The sequence below is a fragment of the Thamnophis elegans genome, chromosome 7, assembly GCF_009769535.1.
Source record: "Thamnophis elegans isolate rThaEle1 chromosome 7, rThaEle1.pri, whole genome shotgun sequence".
NCBI lineage: Eukaryota > Metazoa > Chordata > Lepidosauria > Squamata > Colubridae > Thamnophis > Thamnophis elegans.
In genome coordinates this window covers 14574170-14595160 of record NC_045547.1, presented here as the reverse complement: position 1 = coordinate 14595160, position 20991 = coordinate 14574170, and the positions used below count along the sequence as shown (strand labels likewise).

At 41.4% G+C, this 20991-nt stretch overlaps 1 protein-coding gene across 5 annotated transcripts in view; it reads right to left on the bottom strand.

The window, feature by feature from the left end:
• Positions 1-1570: 1570 nt before the first annotated feature.
• MICAL3 (microtubule associated monooxygenase, calponin and LIM domain containing 3) overlaps positions 1571-20991 on the bottom strand; it is a 218929-nt gene continuing 199508 nt past the window's right edge. For 4 of the 5 annotated variants that reach the window (XM_032220796.1, XM_032220795.1, XM_032220798.1 and 1 more), the window contains 4 exons: positions 18545-18595; positions 4824-4923; positions 3171-3244; positions 1571-3069 (listed from right to left, as the gene is read on the bottom strand). In XM_032220796.1, coding sequence (XP_032076687.1) covers positions 2885-3069; positions 3171-3244; positions 4824-4923; positions 18545-18595 — 410 coding nt within the window. In that variant the 3' untranslated portion in view covers positions 1571-2884. The remainder of the gene's footprint in view (positions 3070-3170; positions 3245-4823; positions 4924-18544; positions 18596-20991) is intronic. The other variant, XM_032220797.1, reaches the window with a different exon arrangement.

The window sequence follows — 20991 nt, the reverse complement described above, 5'->3', positions numbered from 1 at the left end:
GAAGGTAGCCAGGTACAAAGGAGGAGAGGGAAACTGTGCCTTTTTTAAAGGAAATCACATAATCAACTGCTGTGCAGATTCCCTCTTTTACAAAGCTGTTAAAGAAACAATGTCTGTCCTCCTTTCAATCACACGGAGTAGATCAGGGAGGCCCAAGCTTGGTAATTTTAAGACTTATGGGCATTAGCTCCCAGAATTGGCTGGCTGGGGAATTCGGGGAATTGAAGTTGCCAAGCTTGGGCAACCTGGAGTAGATATTTATGGTGGCCAGAGTTGATTGTGAGCCTAAAACAGCAATTACCATATATACTTAGAAAACAATACCTGTGCAGTCTCCTGGAAAAAAAAAGTCATTTCTTTCTAGGCACTGCCTAAAACACAGCTGCTAGGATGCTGCTTTTGAACACATACAATCTAACATCAAAGTATGTAATGGAAAGAAACTCTCTATTGATTAAAGGTAAAAGGCAGCAGCCATATTCTTCTAAAAAAGTAGAAATTAAGGCTTCTTTCAAGACAAAAAGAGGTACAGTCCCTTTCAGAGGTAGGTGCTGCCAAACACCAGAAAGGAAATCCTTGTTTCAGTTAGCCAACATCTGGCTAGAAATTTCTGGGAAGCTTTTATAGCGATAGCAGCAAGGAATATCTTCTCATACTATTGCAATGCCGGAGAAGCAAAATTTGCTGGAAGCTTCCCTTCTTGACGTAAGTACAGCATTGGAACTCCATTCTCTGTTCAGCCTAGTAAATTAAGATGCCATAAAGGACTTAATTCAGAGGCTGGTGTTTTCTCCCCCTAACACAGTGCATTGGTAATGGAGAATTCTGCAAGCTGCAGGCCAGCACCTTTGAGAAACACGGTGAAGGATATGTGCTTATGGAATCTCAGAGCTGGTGTTAAACATGAGTCTATTTCACGTCCCTTTTGCTTTTACACTGGGGGAGAATCACCTATTCCTATTGATTGCAAACCTTTTCAGTACTGAGTGCCCACCAGAAACCCAAAGATCAGCTGGCCAGTGCACATGTGTGTGCCAGCCACCTGGTCTTCGGGTTTCCAGTGCTCCAGCGTGCACGAAGACCAGCTGGCCGGCACGCATGCACCCGCCGGAAACCAGAAGATCAGCTGGCGACGGCCGGCCTGCCCACAGAGAAGGCTCTGCGTGCCACCTCTGGCACACGTGCCATCAGTTCGCCCATCATGGACTTATTCCCTTCCTGAACAAACCAGAAACAGGGGACACTGGGGACAGAACCACTGAAATTGGTGCTAATCCTTCCTTTGGAGCTGGACTCTATGAGGCCCCCTATCATTGGTTGATTACAAGAACAGAAGCACCAATGCCATTCTAGTTACAAACCTCTTACAATAGTAAATAACATTGTATGTTTACCAATATTCAGGGAAGAATGGGGGCCCTTTTGAAGTATAGGAAATAAATCCAACGATCACTGCTTTTTCCTTCTAAACTTTCCCTTGAGGGTGCAAGAAAATACTGTGTGGGAATTCTTCCCACGTATTTCCCAGGTCCTCCCGCTAAACACAAAGAAGCCCAAATCAGAATCAATAGTCTGGAAATTAGAAGCATCTTTCTTTCAGATCAAATGTACTGTGTAACAGTAATATCATTAATAATGACTCTAATAAATAGATACAGGGAAGAAGGGAAAGCATTAAACACACAAAGGTCGGGCTGGCACACAGATTTACCACACACTCATCTGTTCACTTCTTAAAAAGGTACAAAAACCAATTTTTCTTTCAAGTATTAAAAAATAAGTTAATGGACATTAAAGGATCTAAAGTGACTAAAGGGCCAGGATAGGTCTTCTGCTTCATTTCCGATGTGCAAAGGGGGGAAAAAAAAGAAAAGAAAAAGGAAAAAAAATATTCCCACAAACACAAAGAATCAAAAACCTACTTTCCAGCCCACTCTTGGAAAGTTTGATGCTGGAGAACGATCCCCACGAGAACCCCTCCAAAATGCTTCTGAATGAAACCATCTTTTGATAACAAGCACCTTCCAGTGTCCAAATGTGCAACTCATCGAGTTCACAATAGAGTAGTCCAAGGTCATCAAAAAACGGGAAGCAGCTTCTTTCAGTCCGGAGCACTTCGTGGCCGAAAGGAAAAAAAAAGTTTGCATGCTGCATCTGCTCGGAACAATGGCAACACGTGGAGATTGCAGAGAAGGGGAGAGGGAGAGTCTGCCTCTGTTCCTGTCTTTCTGGAAGTCACAAAAAAACACATTTCAAGTTCTTAGTGTTCCAAGTCTCCCGTCAACCTTCAGATATGGATGTTCCTCCATACCTGGACCACAGTGGCAGTTTCGGATTTCTTTGGTGAGAAGAGCATCTACACAGTGTGCTTTGTGAGTGGTTTGCTCTCCCAAAGGCTGCTACAAAGGTGACCTTTCAGAAGATCAATTTGACACTCCTTTCCTTTCGTTATTTAAATGAACAAAATCCATTAATACCACAGGTTGGGTAAATATGAAATGAACAGGTTATGGCCCACCTAAATCGGTTAAAGTTCTTTAAAAAAAAAAAAATCACACAAAATATTTTCGTTTTTAGTCTCTCTCGGAGATCTCACACACCCACCTACACACAGACAAAGACATTGACCTCTTGCACAGGTCCTCAGGGAAGGCACGCAATCTCAGATCACGACTTCGTTCTCGGCTCGGTAGCCTCACCCAGGACTCTGAATCCTTACAAGCAACCCTCTTAAGCAGGAAGCTCCTGGCTCAAGCACTTAGCTGCTGCAAGATTCCTGAAGCAGTTCCTGCTCCAAGGTGTCTCCTCTAACCAGGCAGCTCCATCTGACTTGGCATAGGCCAAATGGACAATGCAGAATAAGCAACCAGTCATGGTGATGCACTCAGGACCAATTCAAGTTGAAGCCTTTGGACAGCATAACCGCTTCTAAATCCTTGTCTTCCTCCTTCTCTCGGAGGCGCTGCTCTTCAAGCAGAGCCACAAGAGAATCTCTCTGCTCCACCACCTCCAGCATTTCATTCAAGATCTTCTTCTCCTCCGAGAGTTCTTCATCTGTCTTCAGCTGATCTGGATAGAGGGGAAAATAGTAAACTTGTAAAGACCAGACGTCCTAAGGATTTGGGACACCTTGTTTCTACTGAGAACAAGAAACTCCCTACCAGGCTTACCTTCCACTGCCATCCTCTCTCGAAGCTCTTGCTGTAGCCGGCTCTGCCTGTCCTCTAATTCTAACTCGCGTGCACTGAAAAGAAAGGTAGAGAATAGTTAATTATGGGTCATTTCAGCAGGAACCTCCGCTATGATTTTAACTTGAGGATGCTCAGGAAATGACACAGAGGTGGTATTCAGCAGGTTCCGATCAGTTCTGGAGAACCGGTAGTGGAAATTTTGAATAGTTTGGAGAACCGGTAAATATCACCTCTGACTGGCCCCACCCCCATCTATTCTCTGCCTCCTGAGACTCAGCTGATCAGGAAGAAATGGGAATTTTGCAGTAACCTTTCCCTGCCACCCCTACTAAGCCATGCCATACCCACCAAGCCATGCCCACAGAACTGGTAGTAAAAAAATTTGAATCCCAGCACTGAAATGACATATTCCAATATTTTCTCTCTTTTTAAAGGATTAATAGTCAAGCAAGCTTTCAAGAATAGTGACAACCTTCAGTTTTAACATCTGTGCTAATTTTGTGGCATGACGTTATTTCCAGGATCAAAGAAACTTCACGAGTGCCTGAACTCAATAATCTTTAATTAAATAAAATGTTCAATTCCTTTCCACTCATTACAAAGGAGGACTGAGCGAAGCTATTCTGTAATCTAAGATGATCAGATAAACACACAGGTGAGATATTTCAACATCAGCACTTTTGTATTTTTCCTGATGTACATTGATAGAAGAACAAAAGGATACTAAGATGGTGCGCCCGTTGAAAATTCTAGGTGAGGAATTCTAGTTTTATGTAGCTATATGGTTTGCATATAGTCTAGAACAGGGTTGTCAAACTCAATTTCATTGAGGGCAGCATCAAGGTTGTGTTTGACCTTGGGGGCCCGGAGTGTGCATGGCCAATGTCACTTGTGTCAGGGGCCCCTGTGTTGGCCCGAGCGCTCTGCCAGCAAAAACAGGCTCCCGAGCTTCGTTGTCAGCTGTGATGGCTTCCTGCAACCCTCTGCCAGTGAAAACGGAGTTTAGGAGGGCCACATGCAGCCCTCCCGAGCTCCTATTTTGCTGGCAGAGGCACCATAGGCTGGTCCTTTGCTGTTTACAGGAGGGCCCCAAGGGCCAGATCTAAACACCCTGAAGGCCGAATCCAAACCCTGGGCCTTGAATTTGATAACCCTGGTCTAGAAAGACAAAATAAGCACAGAAAAAAGGGGGGGGTAAAAAATCTATGACAGAATCTGCCAGTTAATATCTTTATTAACAAGAAGGGCATTCCAAATTTCTCTACAACCCAAACAGTCCACACTGTCATATCAATCAGTTAGAGAGTTATTCCACTTAATGATCAGCAGTTTTGAACAATCGGAATTTTGTATTGCAGGAATCACAGTCTAGAACTATGGAAGCTGTGTATCATAGATTCAGCGATTGATCTAACACAGTACTGTCCATTCTGTCTTTTTCATTCACCATTCATTCATCACCTTCATCTTTTCATGGGTCATTCATTCAAGTCTTTTCATTCACCTTTAAAGCAATTTTCCACTTATCACAACGATCAGAAAGCAGCGCGTCAATAACTACAGCCATACTGGTGCTACGACCTATTTGTTACTTTTCTACATTGGGGCGCAAAGTACAGAATGCTTACTTACAATATCATCAGCTCCGATTCATAGCGCACCAGGGCATTCTTTTCCTGTACCAGTTTGAACCACTCTTGCATCAGCTTAGGGTCATCCTTCTTCCCCATGCCTGCCAAGAGAAATGTTGGAGTCAGCTCTCAGACACACGCTCCGCTATTTTCACAAGCTCAACAGTCAGGCAGGGACAAAAATGGAGGGGGGCAAAATGTGCAAAGAAAGCTGAGCGAGATGCTGCCAGAGCGCTCCCATCAGGTCTATTTGTTAGTTTGCCTCTAACACACATAAAGTTAAAACAAAAAACAAACAAGCCCCAAACTCTCCCCTGGATCTATGCATTCATCTAGATTCTTCCCTAGATAGTAATGCCTCCCACCCCCAGAATAAATAGTCAAAATGGCAATGCTTTGTTCAGTACTGTGTTGTATTTCTTAATTTGTGTAATTTCAGACCTTCAAGTAGCCTAGCTTTGAATGATGGATATTGGGTGATCTGGATATTCATGTGCATGTGAATCTCTCACCCATTCTCATAACTCAGAAGACAACCACACCTAACTACAGAGTGATTAATAGACAGATCACTGTACAAACTCAGCACACTTCCTTGAGTCACAGCTAATTTAAAATATCATTGTTGACATGACCTGCACATTAATGACTAAAAGCAATCACTTCCTGACTTCTATCACAATAATTTCTAGATGTATTTTCTAGTTAGTAGATCCAACAACAATCTCTGAGGGCAGATTAAATGGCACGTTATGTTTGTGCAAAATAGTTGTATCCACAACCAATGAATAATATACAATAGCAGTTCATCACAGACAATACCAATTCAAATACAAACACAAACAATGTGATTCTAAGGCGATTCTGATTATGAAAGACTTGCCTCTATTAGCTAAATTGACCTAGAAACATTTACAGAATTGGCAAATGGAGAGACCATCAACAAAAGTTTCCCAAACTCTCATATATACAAAAGACAAGCCTTTTCTCTTAATGTGACTCTACCCCAACTTTCCTGAACTGACACAAACCACTTGTTTTGGAACTGCCATTTTTAAAATTCACAGACAGTAAAATGAAAATATCATCAACAACTATATCAAAGGGTGTTTTGCATATTTAAAAATGCAGGGCCTTCCACAGCTAACAATTACATTTAAAGGCCAAGAAGAAATAGTGGAACTGAAATAACCAACTAACAAGGTAGATCCTAACCAAAGAATGTTTCCCCAGAATTTCATCAATACAGTGTAAAATTACTGAAGTCATAATCAATTTTGATTCTTTGCGCAGTTTTGTAATTCCATCTGAATGGAACAGTTTTTCACTGCTTGGTTATATTATTAGGTCACATTATGCAGCAGCTGGTTTATATAACAAAACATATTTCTCACATCTGTTGAGAAAACACAATAGTCCCTGAAACTAGACCCTGCTTCAGGAATCTCACTGTTGCTTGAACCTCATCGTTGAACTCAAGAAGTATGATCTACTGGCTCTTGGTAGAGTTCTTACTTCCGGTGGCCTGGCATCCTGTGATTTTTTCCTCCTTCAAACCACTAAAACATCTATAGAATTAGGAGAACAGAAACCACACAAACCCTTCATCCTAAATGCATTACGGTTTTCATGTTGTAAGTGGCAATACCCGTCCACTGCTCAGTCCAAGCATGCTTTTCTGAGCATCTCTGCACAAGTGCCCTTATAGCCATGATGAAAGGAGAGAGAGAAAGAAAAGCTTATGTACATGCAAATGGCCAGAATGGTGGAGCCATGAAAAGCGTTGGAAATCCTCCCCACTCTTTCCACTGAGAGGGTACGTCAAAGGAAAATTCCTAAACAAAATAGCCAAATATGTGTTATTTACTGACCTATAGAAACTTTTATTTGACTTATTTTGTCAAAGCCAATGAGCAGAAGGAGGAGGTGGAGGTGGGGAAGAGGCACGTACAGTGGATGAAATCCCACCATGAAAAGCAGATACAGTGATTAGCATAAGTTACACACAACAGTCACATTCCATCCCTTTGCCCCCATGCCTTGGGAAATGGAAACTCTACAATGGATATTGGGTCCACATGAGATAAAGTTGAGAAAATGCTTAGCAAGGTATGAACTCCAGGAAATCAAATCAGATCACACAAGTTCAGGAGGTTGACCATTCAAATGTCAGGGAAATCAAGGAAAATCAGTTGCAAAAAACCAAACCAAACCAAACTACAGTATTTCTTTCCCTTGTTAATTTTATAAGGATTTTGGTTTCTCCTCTAGTTTCCAAGAACCTCTTTGGGATATCTAGCATGCCAAACAGGAACTTTGCTGTGTTGCACTATTACCACTCCGAAGAAAGAGCTTCGGTAGCCTGGAGTATTATAGTTACCCTCACAGATCCCATCTAAAAAAGGAATATTGTAATTTTACAATATTATCAGGGACATTTTGCAATACGTTTGATAGTGAAGGTATCACTGAGTAAGAAGGAAAGAAAGGAGAAGCTTTATGGGTCCCTATAGAAATTCAACTGCAGTTTGGAACGTGGATGGAGGGAATGCAAGAACTTACGTTACCTTCATGGGCACAGCAAGGACAGAAGGAGAGAGGTCTACGGCGTGGTGTCCCGGCATTGGGCTCAACTTCAATAGGACCAAAAATGGGAGAGGAAGAAAGGACGGGAAGAGGATATCGGAAGTGGAGAGAAAAAGGAGGAGAAACAGGGTGAAAATAAACAGACAAGCAAAAGGACACACAAAAAAAAGCATAAGTGAGAAAGAAAGGAAGCAACCAACTGGAAGAAAATAGGAAAGAAAAAAATAATACAAAAAAAAATGGAGACACGGAAACAACAGTCTACAAATGAAACATCCCTTGTCAACACTGATGGAAGAGAACAGACTGGGGCTGTTGTAAACGAAAACAGCAAGAGCCACAAACATTACCAGGGTTGAAGAAAAATTGCCAAGATTTGACATGTTTTGTGCATGTAGATTTTTCACGCAATATTACACTTTATGGATACAAAGAGAAGGTAATACTAAGAGGTTGCCGAGCAATATTAAGTTTCTAAGAAAGCAGGACTACAAAATATGTTTGAAAGGCCCATTTTACTTCGTGTTGGGATGAGGGTCCCCCACAAAAATGGGTCAATGACAGAAAATGTTTAATGTTTAGAAAACAATGGCATATAAAGAAGGGCCAACTACCCAACATCTTCTAAAGCAGATTGACCAAGATTATATATCCCTTATGTTAAATATTTTGGGGTCAGAGACAAAAACTTCTCCTTCTGCCCAAAATATCTATAATCACAGAAAAGAATCTTTGGCTACAACTTGTTAATGAATAATATGCTTAGACTGGGCCTGCCTTAGCTTCATCCATACATTTTCTCTTAGTACATATACACTTGAACCTTTCTAACTTCCATATTATTATAAATTGAACAATGTTTATTACTAAGCACAAATATTTCCCGTTTGAATTTCACGTGAAAATAAGTAAGACCCCAAACAGAACTCTATCGTCAGCTTTTGTTTTAGACTTTAGGGCTTCGAATAGAAAGAGAAGGCAGAAAACTATGGAATATACTCCATTGATCCAATGTATTTGTAAAGGAAAAATCTGTATGGAACCAGGACCAGTAAACAAACGTTCCTTCTGAGAGAAGCACAGAATTACTTCCTCTGAAGAGACAGGAGGAGGCATATTTCTCACTGTTCAATATTCTGAATCAACTTTAGATCCCAGCTGTTGTTTTAGACAAATCCAATCATTTCCTATCTAGCTATGTTGACTAGAAAGGTTCACCCAACATCATGAAGAATTCAAGATACACTCTAAATCAGGGGTGCCAAACTCACATTGTCACAGCAGAGTCACATGATGTATTGGGAACTCCCCCCCCTTCGCTAAACCGGGCGTGGGAGTGGCCAGTGTGTGACACATCTGGTCCGCAGGCTGCAAGTTTGACAACCCTGCTCTAAACTTTTCCAGAATGGATTATCTAGTTTCAGTGGTGTTTACTAGGCACCGGAGGCCCAGAACAATAATGCATGCTGAAAAGGAAAAACTCTGTGGGAGGACCCAGAGGAGCAACTACATGAGTTTATATGTAAAGAGTCAAAGTCTTATAGAAAGATTTGTGACGTAAGGATTACAGCAGATGAACTGTGGTGAAACTACTGTGAAATGAGGAAGAACCATCACATTCCTTTGAAAGCATTCAGTAGAAGCCAAAGTTACATGTACTCAAAATGGAAGTGTAAGAGTCATGTTTTCCATTTTGAAGAACTACACAATTTGGGAAGTTCTTTTAGAAGGGACCATCACAGAACTAGAACAGAAAAACACAGGACGGTTCAAAATGAAAGAAACACCAGTTTGCAAACAGGGTGGAGATAAACCAATTTTCATAGACAGAAGAAACATTTATATTGAGTATGGAAAAGTTTAATCAGAGGAAAGGAGGGTACAGTACGGTAGCTACCTAAATAGTTTACAAAGTACATATTTTCTGAACTTAACCATATTTGAAGAAATTCCACTGCTGGTTATCTACCACATACCTAGAGATATATAATCATAAAATAACTAGCTCAAATGTTCCCAATGTGGTTTTTTTGTTGTTGTTTGAGGAAATCAGACATGGAGATGCATATCGACAAGAACAATCTATGGGTCATTTAAATAACAAAATAAATCTGGAAGAATAAGTTTTAATTCTGAATTCTCTCTCAAGATCCAGGATTGAGTATCTATTTCAAGCTATTGGAATTTTACAGCTCTAATTGACCAGGTTTGCATCAACAAAGCGGCATAGGAATGTTCTTTTGAGCTTTCACAGCCTCTAGATTGACAGGTAGCAACAATAACAAAGGAAGTGTTTACAACAATAACATTCACTGAATGTTGTGACTATTTCTGAACCATGACTATTTCTGAACTAGCAACAGTCATCTGTGCCTGAGGACATCATACTTAGACTACTGAAAAGCGTTTCCTATCTAACCTAATCCTTAAAAAGTATATATAAAATGCAACATCTAGGTTGCTAACTGGTACACAAGTTATACAACACATATCAAAGATCTACATGGTCTGTCAAGTGTTAATTTTAATTAAAATTATAAAACCTTGTAGCCTATCCCTTGGATGACTTGTCAAATAATTAAATTTTGCAGAAAAAGCCTTGTTGAGGTCACCAGAGACCCAGACAACTCCTTATCCAATCCAACAACGAAGACTCCCACAACCCCAAAAACCTTTCTATCAAATACTGCACAATAAGGTAGACTTCCCTATACTCACATCTTCCAGATATGTCAGGCTGCAATTCCACCATCTCCTACGAACTATGGTCCAATTATAATAGATTTTTTAGTAGAAGACACCTGGAATAGTGCAGGGCAAGGAACGCTAAAGCAAAGCATTAAATAGGTGAATTACATAACATTCATCTCCACTCTTTTGCTGATCAACCAGTGCAGAGTTACACTTTGTACATCTCACAGGCTTGCAAAGCTCAACGCTCAATACAGAACTGAAGAATTAATTCTCTCATGTTTGTTTATTTGTTTAAATGAGATTGAAACCCATTAGACTCTAATAAAATTGAAAGAGCTTACAAAACAAAACACAGCACAAAATACAAAATATACTTGTAATGAAAACAGTAAAGTTCAAAATCTATTTTTCCAAATTGGAGACTAACATTAAAATTCACTTGGTGCATCGCTGGTGGTTAGGTGACCAGATTTTCAGATTGGAAAAGAGGGACACCTTTGACCGGGGGGGGGGGGGGGGGTGTTTGATTAAAAAAAATTTTTTTTGTCAAAAGGTCACCCCAGGACACTGAAACCAGCATAAATACGAATCTGTTGCCAAACAAAATTTTGATCACGTGACCATGAGGATGCTGCAACGGTCGCTAAGTGTGAAAAATGGTCGCAATGGTCGCTAAGTGTGAAAAATGGTCATCAGTCACTTTTTTCAATGCCATTGTAACTTTGGTCACTAAATGTTTTCCCCCTCCTCGAGACTCCTCACTTCTTCCTTCATTCCTCTTGCTTATCTACCTTCACCTTATCTGTCTTCTGCTCTTTCCCTCTCTTCCTTCCTTTCTCCTTCCATCCTCTCTTCTTTCCTCACTCACTCCCTTCCTCCTTTTTTCTCTTCCTTCCTCCTTCCATTCTTTCAGCTTCATTTCTTTTGCCTATCTACCTTCTCTGTCTTTCTGCTCTTTCCATTTCTCTCTTCCTCTTCGCTTCTGTTCCTTCCTCCTTCCCTCCTTTCCTATTTCTTCCTTCTTCCTTCCTTCTGCCTATCTACCTTCACCTTCTCTGTCTTTCTGCTCTTTCCCTGTCTTCCCCTTTCCTCCCTCCCTCCCTTCTTTCCTTTCTAGTTCCATCTTTTCTTCTTTCCTCTCTCCCTCTTTTTCTTTTTTCCTTCCTTCCTCCTTCCTCTTGCCTATCAACTTTTTTATTTTTTTTGTTACATAGACGACACATACCCACAACAATAAAAGCAAAACAAAAAGAAAAAAACCCATCATCACATATAGCATGTCATTTGGTTACAAGTGTTTTAACATTTATCATTCTTATACATTTATTATTTCATTTAATAGGTTATAATATACAGTTTGGGTTGCTTTGTTTACCACCCCTTCCTCCTGTTATAACACCACCTTATTTTCCCTTTCTTTTCTCCCTTCCTCCCTTCTCTACTTTCTTCCTTCCTGCTCTCCTTTCCCTTCCTTCTTCCTGTACCTTTCTCCTACTCCTGCTCTTCCTCATCCCCTTCCTACCCTCTCTCCTCCTCTTTCTCTCCTTTCCATCTCCTCTCCTTACCTCTTTCTTTTCACCCTCTCTCCCTTCTCTACTTTCTTCCTTCCTCCTCTCCTTCCCCTTCCTTCTTCCCTTACCTCTCCTTTGCTCCTGCTCTTCCTCTTTCCCTTCCTACCCTCTCTCCTTCCTTTTCTCTCCCTTCCATCCTCCTTTCCTTTCCCTTTCCTTTCTCCCTCCCTCCCTTCTCTACTTTCCTCCTTCCTCCTCTCCTTCCCCTTCCTTCTTCCCTTACCTTTCTCCTACTCCTGCTCTTCCTCTTTCCCTTTCTACCCTCTCTCCCCCTCTTTCTCTCCTTTCCATCCTCCTCTCCTTACCTCTTTCTTCTTTCCATCTTCCTTTCATTCTCTCCTCCTTTCTCCCTTTCTCCCAACTCCCTTTCTGGGAGTTGAAGTCCACACACTTTCAAGTCTCCAAGGTGGAGAAAGACTGATCTATCTAATTAATATAATTATTTCTCCCTCTCTTTTTCACTCTCTTTCCAGCGCACACACGCAAATGCATAGGGCAGCCCACCTCACACACAGGTAACTCCGGGCGGCTTATGGGAAGAGGACAGCCGACCACTCACCCACGCGGGGGGGGGGGGCAGGATTTCGCCAAGAAAAGTTAACTTTCCTGCAAAAGGGGCCGGCAGCCTCTCAGCTCTTCCCGGCCAGGGAGACCTCCCCCCACTTCCACTCCTGCGACCCTCCTCCCGCCTCCTCGGAGCTTCAAGCAAGCTAACTGGGAAGGCCGGGGAAGAAGAAGAAGCGGCCAGCGGTCCTTGGGGGCGCGGCGGAAGCCCTGCGAAAGTGCCCCTTCCCCAGCCCGGCTGCCGTTTCTGCTACTGAGGGCGGAAGGGGAGGAGAAAGATAAAGTGAAGGCACGATCCCTGCTGCAGCCGAGGCGGGAAAGGTGCGTTTTGACAGGGCTTCCACAGCGCTGTGGAAGCCCTGCGAAAGTGCCCCTTCCCCAGCCCAGCTGCCGTTTCTGCTACTGAGGGTGGAAGGGGAGGAGGAGAAAGATAAAGTGAAGGCACGATCCCTGCTGCAGCCGAGGCGGGAAAGGTGCGTTTTGACAGGGCTTCCACAGCGCTGTGGAAGCCCTGCGAAAGTGCCCCTTCCCCAGCCCGGCTGCCGTTTCTGCTACTGAGGGCGGAAGGGGAGGAGGAGGAGGAGAAAGATAAAGTGAAGGCACGATCCCTGCTGCAGCCGAGGCGGGAAAGGTGCGTTTTGACAGGGCTACCACAGCGCTGTGGAAGCCCTGCGAAAGTGCCCCTTCCCCAGCCCGGCTGCCGTTTCTGCTACTGAGGGCGGAAGGGGAGGAGGAGGAGGAGAAAGATAAAGTGGCGGCACGATCCCTGCTGCAGCCGAGGCGGGAAAGGTGCGTTTTGACAGGGCTTCCACAGCGCTGTGGAAGCTCTGCCAAAGTGCACCTTTCCCTCCTCGGCTGCCGTTGCTGCTGCTGAGGGCGGAAGGGGAGGAGGAGGAGGAAGAAGGAGCGGGATGAGCAGCGAGCGGAGCCTCATTTAAAAGCAACGACGGCTGTGGCCGCTCGTTCGCTCCGCCGCTCTTGTGTGGAGGTCTAAGGAGGCAGAGGGGTGGGAGGGGCGCGAAGGAACCAGCGCGGCAGCGGCCGCGCTGGGTAGGTGCTGCCCCGGAGTCCAAGGGTGGGCGGGCTGGCGAGCGAGCGGGCGCCTTTCTCGCACACAGGGAAGGGAAGGAGGGCTGCGGCGGCTGTTTTCAGTAACCCCGCACAGGTTACTAATTCCCACTGGTTACTCACCAGTGAAGCTGAAGCAGCAAAACAAAGCAAACGCCCGCGAAATGAAATGGAGACTCCTGTGACTCACGCGGCGTGCTAAGCGGACTCCAGCCAATCAGTGAGCTGGCTGGGATGGAAAACTTCCCGTGCGTGCTTAAAGTTTTCCATCCCAGCCAGCTCACTGATTGGCTGGAGTCCAGGCCAATCAGTGAGCGGCAGGCTGGGCTGGCTTAGATTTTTAGAAATAGATGAGGAAATAATGAGCGAGCTAGCGGCAGCTGATGGGCGGGGGAGCCAGCGAGCGCCAAAATAAAGCGGGGTTTTTTGAGAAGCGGGCGGGACGCGGGAAAAACGATGAAAAATCGTGCCTGTCCCGCCAAATCTGGGACGTCTGGTCACCTTAGGTTAAAATTAATCCCTAACAGTCTTTTGGAAGGCCATGATGGAGGACTCCCTTGTTTCAATGGGTGCTGTTAAAAGAATGCCAACCGCTGGGCCTTCTCCACTGTGTCTCCTAGTAGATGGGACCATTAGCAAGTGCTTCCTAATTTTTTGAACAGGGCAAGCAGAAAAAAGGCAATCTCTACAATACCCAGGCCTTGGGCCAGTACAGGTCTTCGCAGCCAGCATCTTCTACTGCATCCAAAAACCTACCACTGATCAGGATAGCTTCTGCAGCAGAGGTCTTATGAAATTCACTTCCAAACATCTTGATTTGTAACAACAGGTTAAAAAATAAGTGGTCAAATTAAGCCAAAAGATACCTCTTTGAATAGAGTAAGGAATAAAAAAATAAAAAGAAAATAATCAAATGTAAAGTTCAAAGGGCAAGACAGAAAGAAAAAAAATAGGAAAGAAAGAAAAAAGATATACAGAAGTAGATTTACAGCAGGTATAAATACAATTACCTCTCTCCAAAGTTGCGTTATGTCTCTTTTCTTGCTATGATCTATCCTATCTAATTATCAAAACCATAAATCGTAAAGTTCATTTTTCTGTTTATGCAAAATGTCTGTAACAGGTTTCGAGTTGGCAATAAATATTTTTTCTCTAATCAGAAAAAAATAACTTGGCAATCTCAGCAAGTTCTATCATATTTTAAAGCTGACAGCCACAATAGCTTTTTGGACACAGTTTGGAATTTTATCTGTTTCATATTCTCAATATGGCATGTCTAACATGAAGGTTTTTTAAAATTCACATTAATCTTGACTCTATCATACCACAAATATCCATGCCACCCAAATCTCAAGTCATGTCCTTCTAACATTAAGAGCTTTTTATTTCCTAGCAGCACTCAGTATTTTATCCAAACCAAACAGCAAGCTACAAAATACAATTTCAAGTCAGGTAAAACTAATTTTCCTTTTTCCTTTGGATCTTGTAACGCCTTATGTTTAAATTGTGACCCCCCCCGTCACATAAACTTAGATATATCCCTTTGCCATTGCTTAAGTGGTGAATCAATTGTCAATACAAGTATTATCCAAAATAAAAACATCAATGAAACATCGGACTTCCAGGGCAGAAATGGTGAACTGAAGATGACTTCAATAAAAGTGAAGCTGATGACCTTGGCAGAATGAAGATGATTCGGCGAGTAGGCTCTTCGTAATACCTCTCTGGATAAGGAGAGATCACCCACAAGTGCTGCAGATAGCACTTTTCACGAGGAGATTGTAAGACAGCTGTCTCTGTCAAGTTTAGATGAACAGCTCTCGTAGTCCAACTACTGTTGCATATTTAAGGACCCTTGGTTCATATATTTCCTTTTCTAATTAATTTCAGAAATTAGACTTCAATCAAACTCAGTGTTGAATTAGAGCAAGGTCCTCTAGTGAGATTTACCACAAGTAAGCTAAAACTGGTGATAAATTATCTTAGAGCCTTCACATGCCTTCCCTTAACATTTAAACAACTTTCCCCAACACAGCACTTTGCAAATATATTGGGGCACAGCTCCCAGAATTCCTCACTTCTGACTGAGTTGTTCAGATGAAGTCACATTCTGTGGGTTTCTTTTGGAGGGAAACACTAACCCCTCAGATTTTCACAATAGTAACTGAAGACTCTCTTCATTAGACATTAATTAAGGCTGCTAAATTTATTGTAGATATCTTAATTGGATATTTTAAATGGAAATCCCTGTTCCAGTTCCAAATCGATTTGCGAGCATTCTGGCAGCCCCGTGACAAAGTAATTGCATCAACATCAGTCACACAACATGAACTACAACTAGAAAGCCACAACTTTCCTTTTCTGCACTTAACACAGCATTGCATTTAAAGCAATGTTTCTCAACAATGGCAAATTTAAGAGGTGTGGGCTTCAACTCCTAGAATATCCCAGCCAACAGTTCATACATCTTAAAGTTGCCAAGCCTGAGAAATACAGATATAAAGGGATACTGCCATTTAATTAAAAGAATACATATTTTTCCTTTGGGTGTTTAGATTTTAAACTATAAAAAATAGCTGAGAAGTAAATATTTAAGCCATGGTTTAAGAGAAATAATTGGAAATTGTGTTATTCTATTAACATAATTTCAATGAAAGATTTAAATAATTCCAAAAAGAGGCGGGAAATAATAAGTAGTAGTGCTGCATATAGTCCATTTTCCAAAATGGGATATGCAGATAGTAAAAGGACTCAGGTTATGAAAAGCAAATTTGACTGGGTTTTTTTTTTTAGTTTGAGCAATGTAGGTGTTATATGAAAAATGACAGTGTTCCTTTAAATTATTTCAAGGACTATTTTTTTTAAAGCCATCAGTTAGCAAAAGTGAAAGGAAGACTGTTTTCCAGGAGGAATTAGGAAGAGGAAGCAGAAATAGTAGTAGAGTGGGAAGAACATCAGCCGGGAAGGAGAGTCTGCTAGGTGTAACTTAGCATGAACCCTTTTACAGCTCCATCTGTAGACACAAGACTTTCTAGAAAGATCCTGAAAACGTGGCTCTTCCCTCAGAGCAGGATGCTGTGATCATTATGCGTTAAGATAAATGAGATGAGTTTTTACTTTGGCATTGAAGGTGTTTATACTGCGTGTTGTTGTTTTTTAAAAAAAAAACTATTTGCTGGATTTTTATTATTTGCATCTCTGGCTGTTTTTAATGTGGTTAGCCACCCAGAATTGTTTAGCAAGCAGGCAGCCATATAAACTGAACATAAATAAATACATGACATGATCCTGTTCTGTATCTTACAAAACAGAATACCTTGGACTACCACTGAGTCCCTATAAATTATAGCGTTGTGAATGTAGTGGCATATGTGAAGGTTCAAGCAATCTATGCGAAATATTTAAGGGTGGTTTTTTTTTTCAACCACTGAATCCCAAAATACATTTCTAAAAATTATAGTGTAAATGAAGCGTAAATGAATACACTTTCTTCTTGAAGCAAAGCTTCAAAGGTGGATGGAAAAAAGTTAACAGCCTTGGAAAAAGGATTGTTGAGATTTTTAAAGGAAGAATATGTGAAACTGGAGTTTGATGTGTCTTTGTCATTCACATAGTGGAATTCAAAGTAGCTGAATGCAAAAACAAAAATATGAATTGCATTCCTAAAATCAGCTCAAGAATAATATAGTAATCTAGAACTATATTTCTCAACTTTACAAAGTGTGGACTTCAGCTTCCAGAATCCACCAGCCAAATCCACACATTGTAAAGCTATTAAGGTTGAGAAAAAGTTCCATCTTGCACTTCCTGAGTGTAAAATGTGCAGGATAGCAAACTATAATGGCCCATTTTCAGTGATGGCTACATATGGAAAGAGATCAGAGATTTAGATATTTGAGCCTTCTAAATAGGCTGTCATGCTATCAAGCTGCTAGAAGAATATAATTTCTAATTAGTTTGTTACTGAATAAACTTGTCTAAATTAAATTAAGCAATACCCCCCAATGCTTAGGACTATGCAAATATCCAGGAATGGATCTCGCAGTTCTGGATGAAAACAGAAAACCACAATTCCTAGAAGTAACAGTCCAAAGCTCACTATAGGAATAAAACACATGATTAATCCTAGGACAAAAAGAAAAGATGTTTTCATTATGAACAAAGGACCAATTTCTTGACAGGTCATTTTGAGCAGTGAGATTCTTCTTCAGGGAGGGACAGCTTGAGTTGATGTGAAAGCCAAGTCTGATTTCACTTTGAAAAAAGTTGAATCAGGTCCATCTGAAAAAACTGTTTTAATATTCAAAGCAGTCTGTGCATTTTCACATCTTCTCTGCAGTATGTTGTTACTATATCTAATGCAAGAGTGAGCAACCTATTGCCATCAGTTAATGCTGAACTACATCTTACATTATTGCCATTATTCTTGGCAATAATGGCCAAGGTTCCAAAGGAGGAAGTGAAAGCATAGCAACTGCTGGCTGGGGAATCCTGGAAGTTGAAGTCCAAACATCTTAAAGTGGTTTAAGTTTGAGAAACATCACTCTAGAGCAGTGGTTCCCATCCTTTTTTTGGCCATGCCCCACCTAAGCATTTCTAAAATCCTGATGCCTCCCCTGTGACATATAATTCTTATTTAACTCAAAAAGTGAACTCTACTCACACGGAGGAAGCCTGAAAAGGCTATTAACTTGGTTTAAACAAGGTTCAAATTGGCCCCCTGTGGGGCGTGGGTCCCATGTTGAGAACCACTGCTCTAGAAGATCACAAGGATCTTTCTCTTAATCTATTTTCATCCCTCCTTTTTCTACTGCAACAAACTTGCTCGTTTGCTCATTTATTTATTTATTAGATTTAAAGGCTGCTTGACTCCAAAACAACATTCGGTGGCTTGAATAGAAAACAATAATAATAAAAGTAGAAACCATGTACTGTATGTCCAGACAAGAAAAATTCCACATGTTACAAAAGGCAGGTACACTGGGCAGGTATAATTTGCTTCCTCGGTCTGGTGCTTTCCAACCAAACCAAGCTCTGAAACAAAAACCTGCTAATGAAAGGACTGCTCTAGAGAATGAAGTCTTTTGAGCTGGAAAAGGGGTTGTGCCCTCGCCAATCCATTGGGTGGTTCCATCTCATTGCTTGTGAGCTGGGGTGGCGAGAAGTCAGTGCAGGGGAACTGGAGCAGGAGAGGGTGTCAGCAAGGTTAGTGCCAGAAGAGAGGATCTGCCATACATACCACCCAGATGCAAGTCGATGAGGTCACTGTAATAAGCCTCTCCCCAATAGTCTACAACAAGGAATTGGTGAAGAGAGAGAGTTATTGGTTCAAGTCCCCCCCTCCCTCGCCTTCCCTCCCCACTCCCTGCCCAGATTTCAAAGCATTCTATTAGAGAAATTGCAAACATGAGAAGGCACAGAGAGAGAGAGAGACAGAGAGAAAGAAACAACAATAAATCATGCATCTTTATAATCATCATATGCACATACATATATATGATAGATACTAAAAAGACAAGGAAAGGAAGTAACATTCCCTTAAAAAAAATAGGCAGGCAAGACAGGCAGGGATGGACTTCCAAGCAAAGAAAGGGAACAGGCTAAGTTTTGTGAAGTTTATTTCAGTATCTCCGCTTCCCTGTTTCTTATATGCTATCGGGGGCATTAAGGAAACATTTCTGCAAACATTTTCCAGTAGGAAGGAATTCAATGTATGTTATATATATTCTCCATTCATCAAAGTGGGAATGGGGCAACTCGGTCCATAGGAGAGAGATCAAGGTTGAAATTCCATCCTTGTCGATATGTGTTGACACCAATACTTATGTACAAAGGGGAAGGGCTTTGATCGTGCTGCCGTGGCTACTAGAGTCTGCTCCCATGAACGCTGCTGGACTGGACCCTGTCGAATGTTGCAGGGATGACTTTAAAGGAGAATATTTGTAGCTCAGGTTTGCAATGAGGGGTCCTTGGCATTCTCTGAGTTTGCTTGTTTTACCTTCAGTCTAGGTAATAAACTGGTAATGTCATCAGTCATATCAGGCTGATGATATTACCTAGTTTAGATATTGAAATGTCTTCAAGAAAACAACCAAGCTCAGAGAGCATCAAGGATGACCTTCTTTCTTCATCCTTCAGTTGCTCAGCCATGTTGGCTGCTTTTATCTAGGTGGCTAAAGAGGTGCAAAGTTTTTCTCTCACAACTATTTTTTTTACATTTTACTCATTCTTCAAAGGAACACTCACCAATAGGACTCAATAGAATCCAGGAGTTTGCTTATGAGATCCTAAAAAACTCTGAGTTGTTAAACAATTTTGTAGCAACTTTCCTCAACAAACAATCATTTTGTATAAATAAAACAATAATTAACATAGTCCATCTGATGTAGCCTTCTTGATAGGTTCACAGTACTAAAAAGTGCAGGCCAATACTGTTGGAACTGAGCAATAGTGTAATAACAATAACACGAAATCTCAAAACTCAGTGGCATTAAGGAGCTGACATGTCTCTTCTGTAGGAAAGGAATATTCCTCCCCAAAATTATGTTCCACGGAGAAATCCAATGAAAAATTCTTCCCATAGAACTTCCTTTAGATCCAAAATGTGGTTTTTAATAATATTTGCAAAGTAATTATGTGAATATTTTTATGTATTAAAAGCATCCCTCTTTATGGATTATAAAAAGAAGAAAAAGACATAGAATATTAATTACTTGAAATTCAATTTCTAGTAAGAAATTACCAATAATACACCCAATGTACGAAAGTTTCCTTTGTGGCTTTCTTAGACAGCACACAGAGAGAGGTTGGTGGCAACTTCCAATGTTTCTAAGCACTATTAAAAGTCATTAAAACACTTACTACTTCATTATTGTTGATTTGCCATTGGGAAGAGGTAGACATTTGATTTTTTTCCCCTCCAGGATCAAGATATCTCAGGTTACCTCTAAACTGTACAAACTATACTTCTCTTGACAGATAACAAAAATTTTGCCTAATTCAGGGAATTCCATGATCTACAGAAAACAATATATGGAGTGCAAATTTGTGCTTTAGGCCAGGGGTCACCAACCTTTTGGACCTCAGGGACCACTAAATTCATAACTTTAAATTCCATGACCACTAATATGATTTTTTTTAAAAAGATATATAGTACTTAGCGCAACATAAATAATGCAAATAATTTTTCTGCGGGCCACCAGTAAACCACTAATTGGTAACTGCTGCTTTAGGCAGAAGAGAGATTTTTCTTTCTTTACATCTCCACAATAACAACTCTGCGAGGTAAATTGGAGTGAAAGTGATTCAAAGTCACTTTCTATGTTTGGGTCTCTGTAGTCCAACACCTTATCCACCAATCCATTTTGGCTCTTCATCAGATGTACACTAAACAGAAATATAACTAGAGAGTCTAGGTGTACCTCCAGAGTGAAATTTTTGAGATTTTGAGATTTTATTAATATTTGTATGCCGCCCTTTTCCCTGAGGGGACTCAGGGCGGCTCACACAAAATCAGGGGAGGGGAAAACAAACATTGACAAAGAAACATATGGTAAAATAGTCAGCAACATACATTCATCATTCGGGAGGGGCAACTATCCTTGTCCCCAGGCCTGACGGGCTAGCCAGTTCTTAAGGGCTGTGCGGAAGGCCTGGACGGTGGAGAGGGTACGAATCTCCACGGGG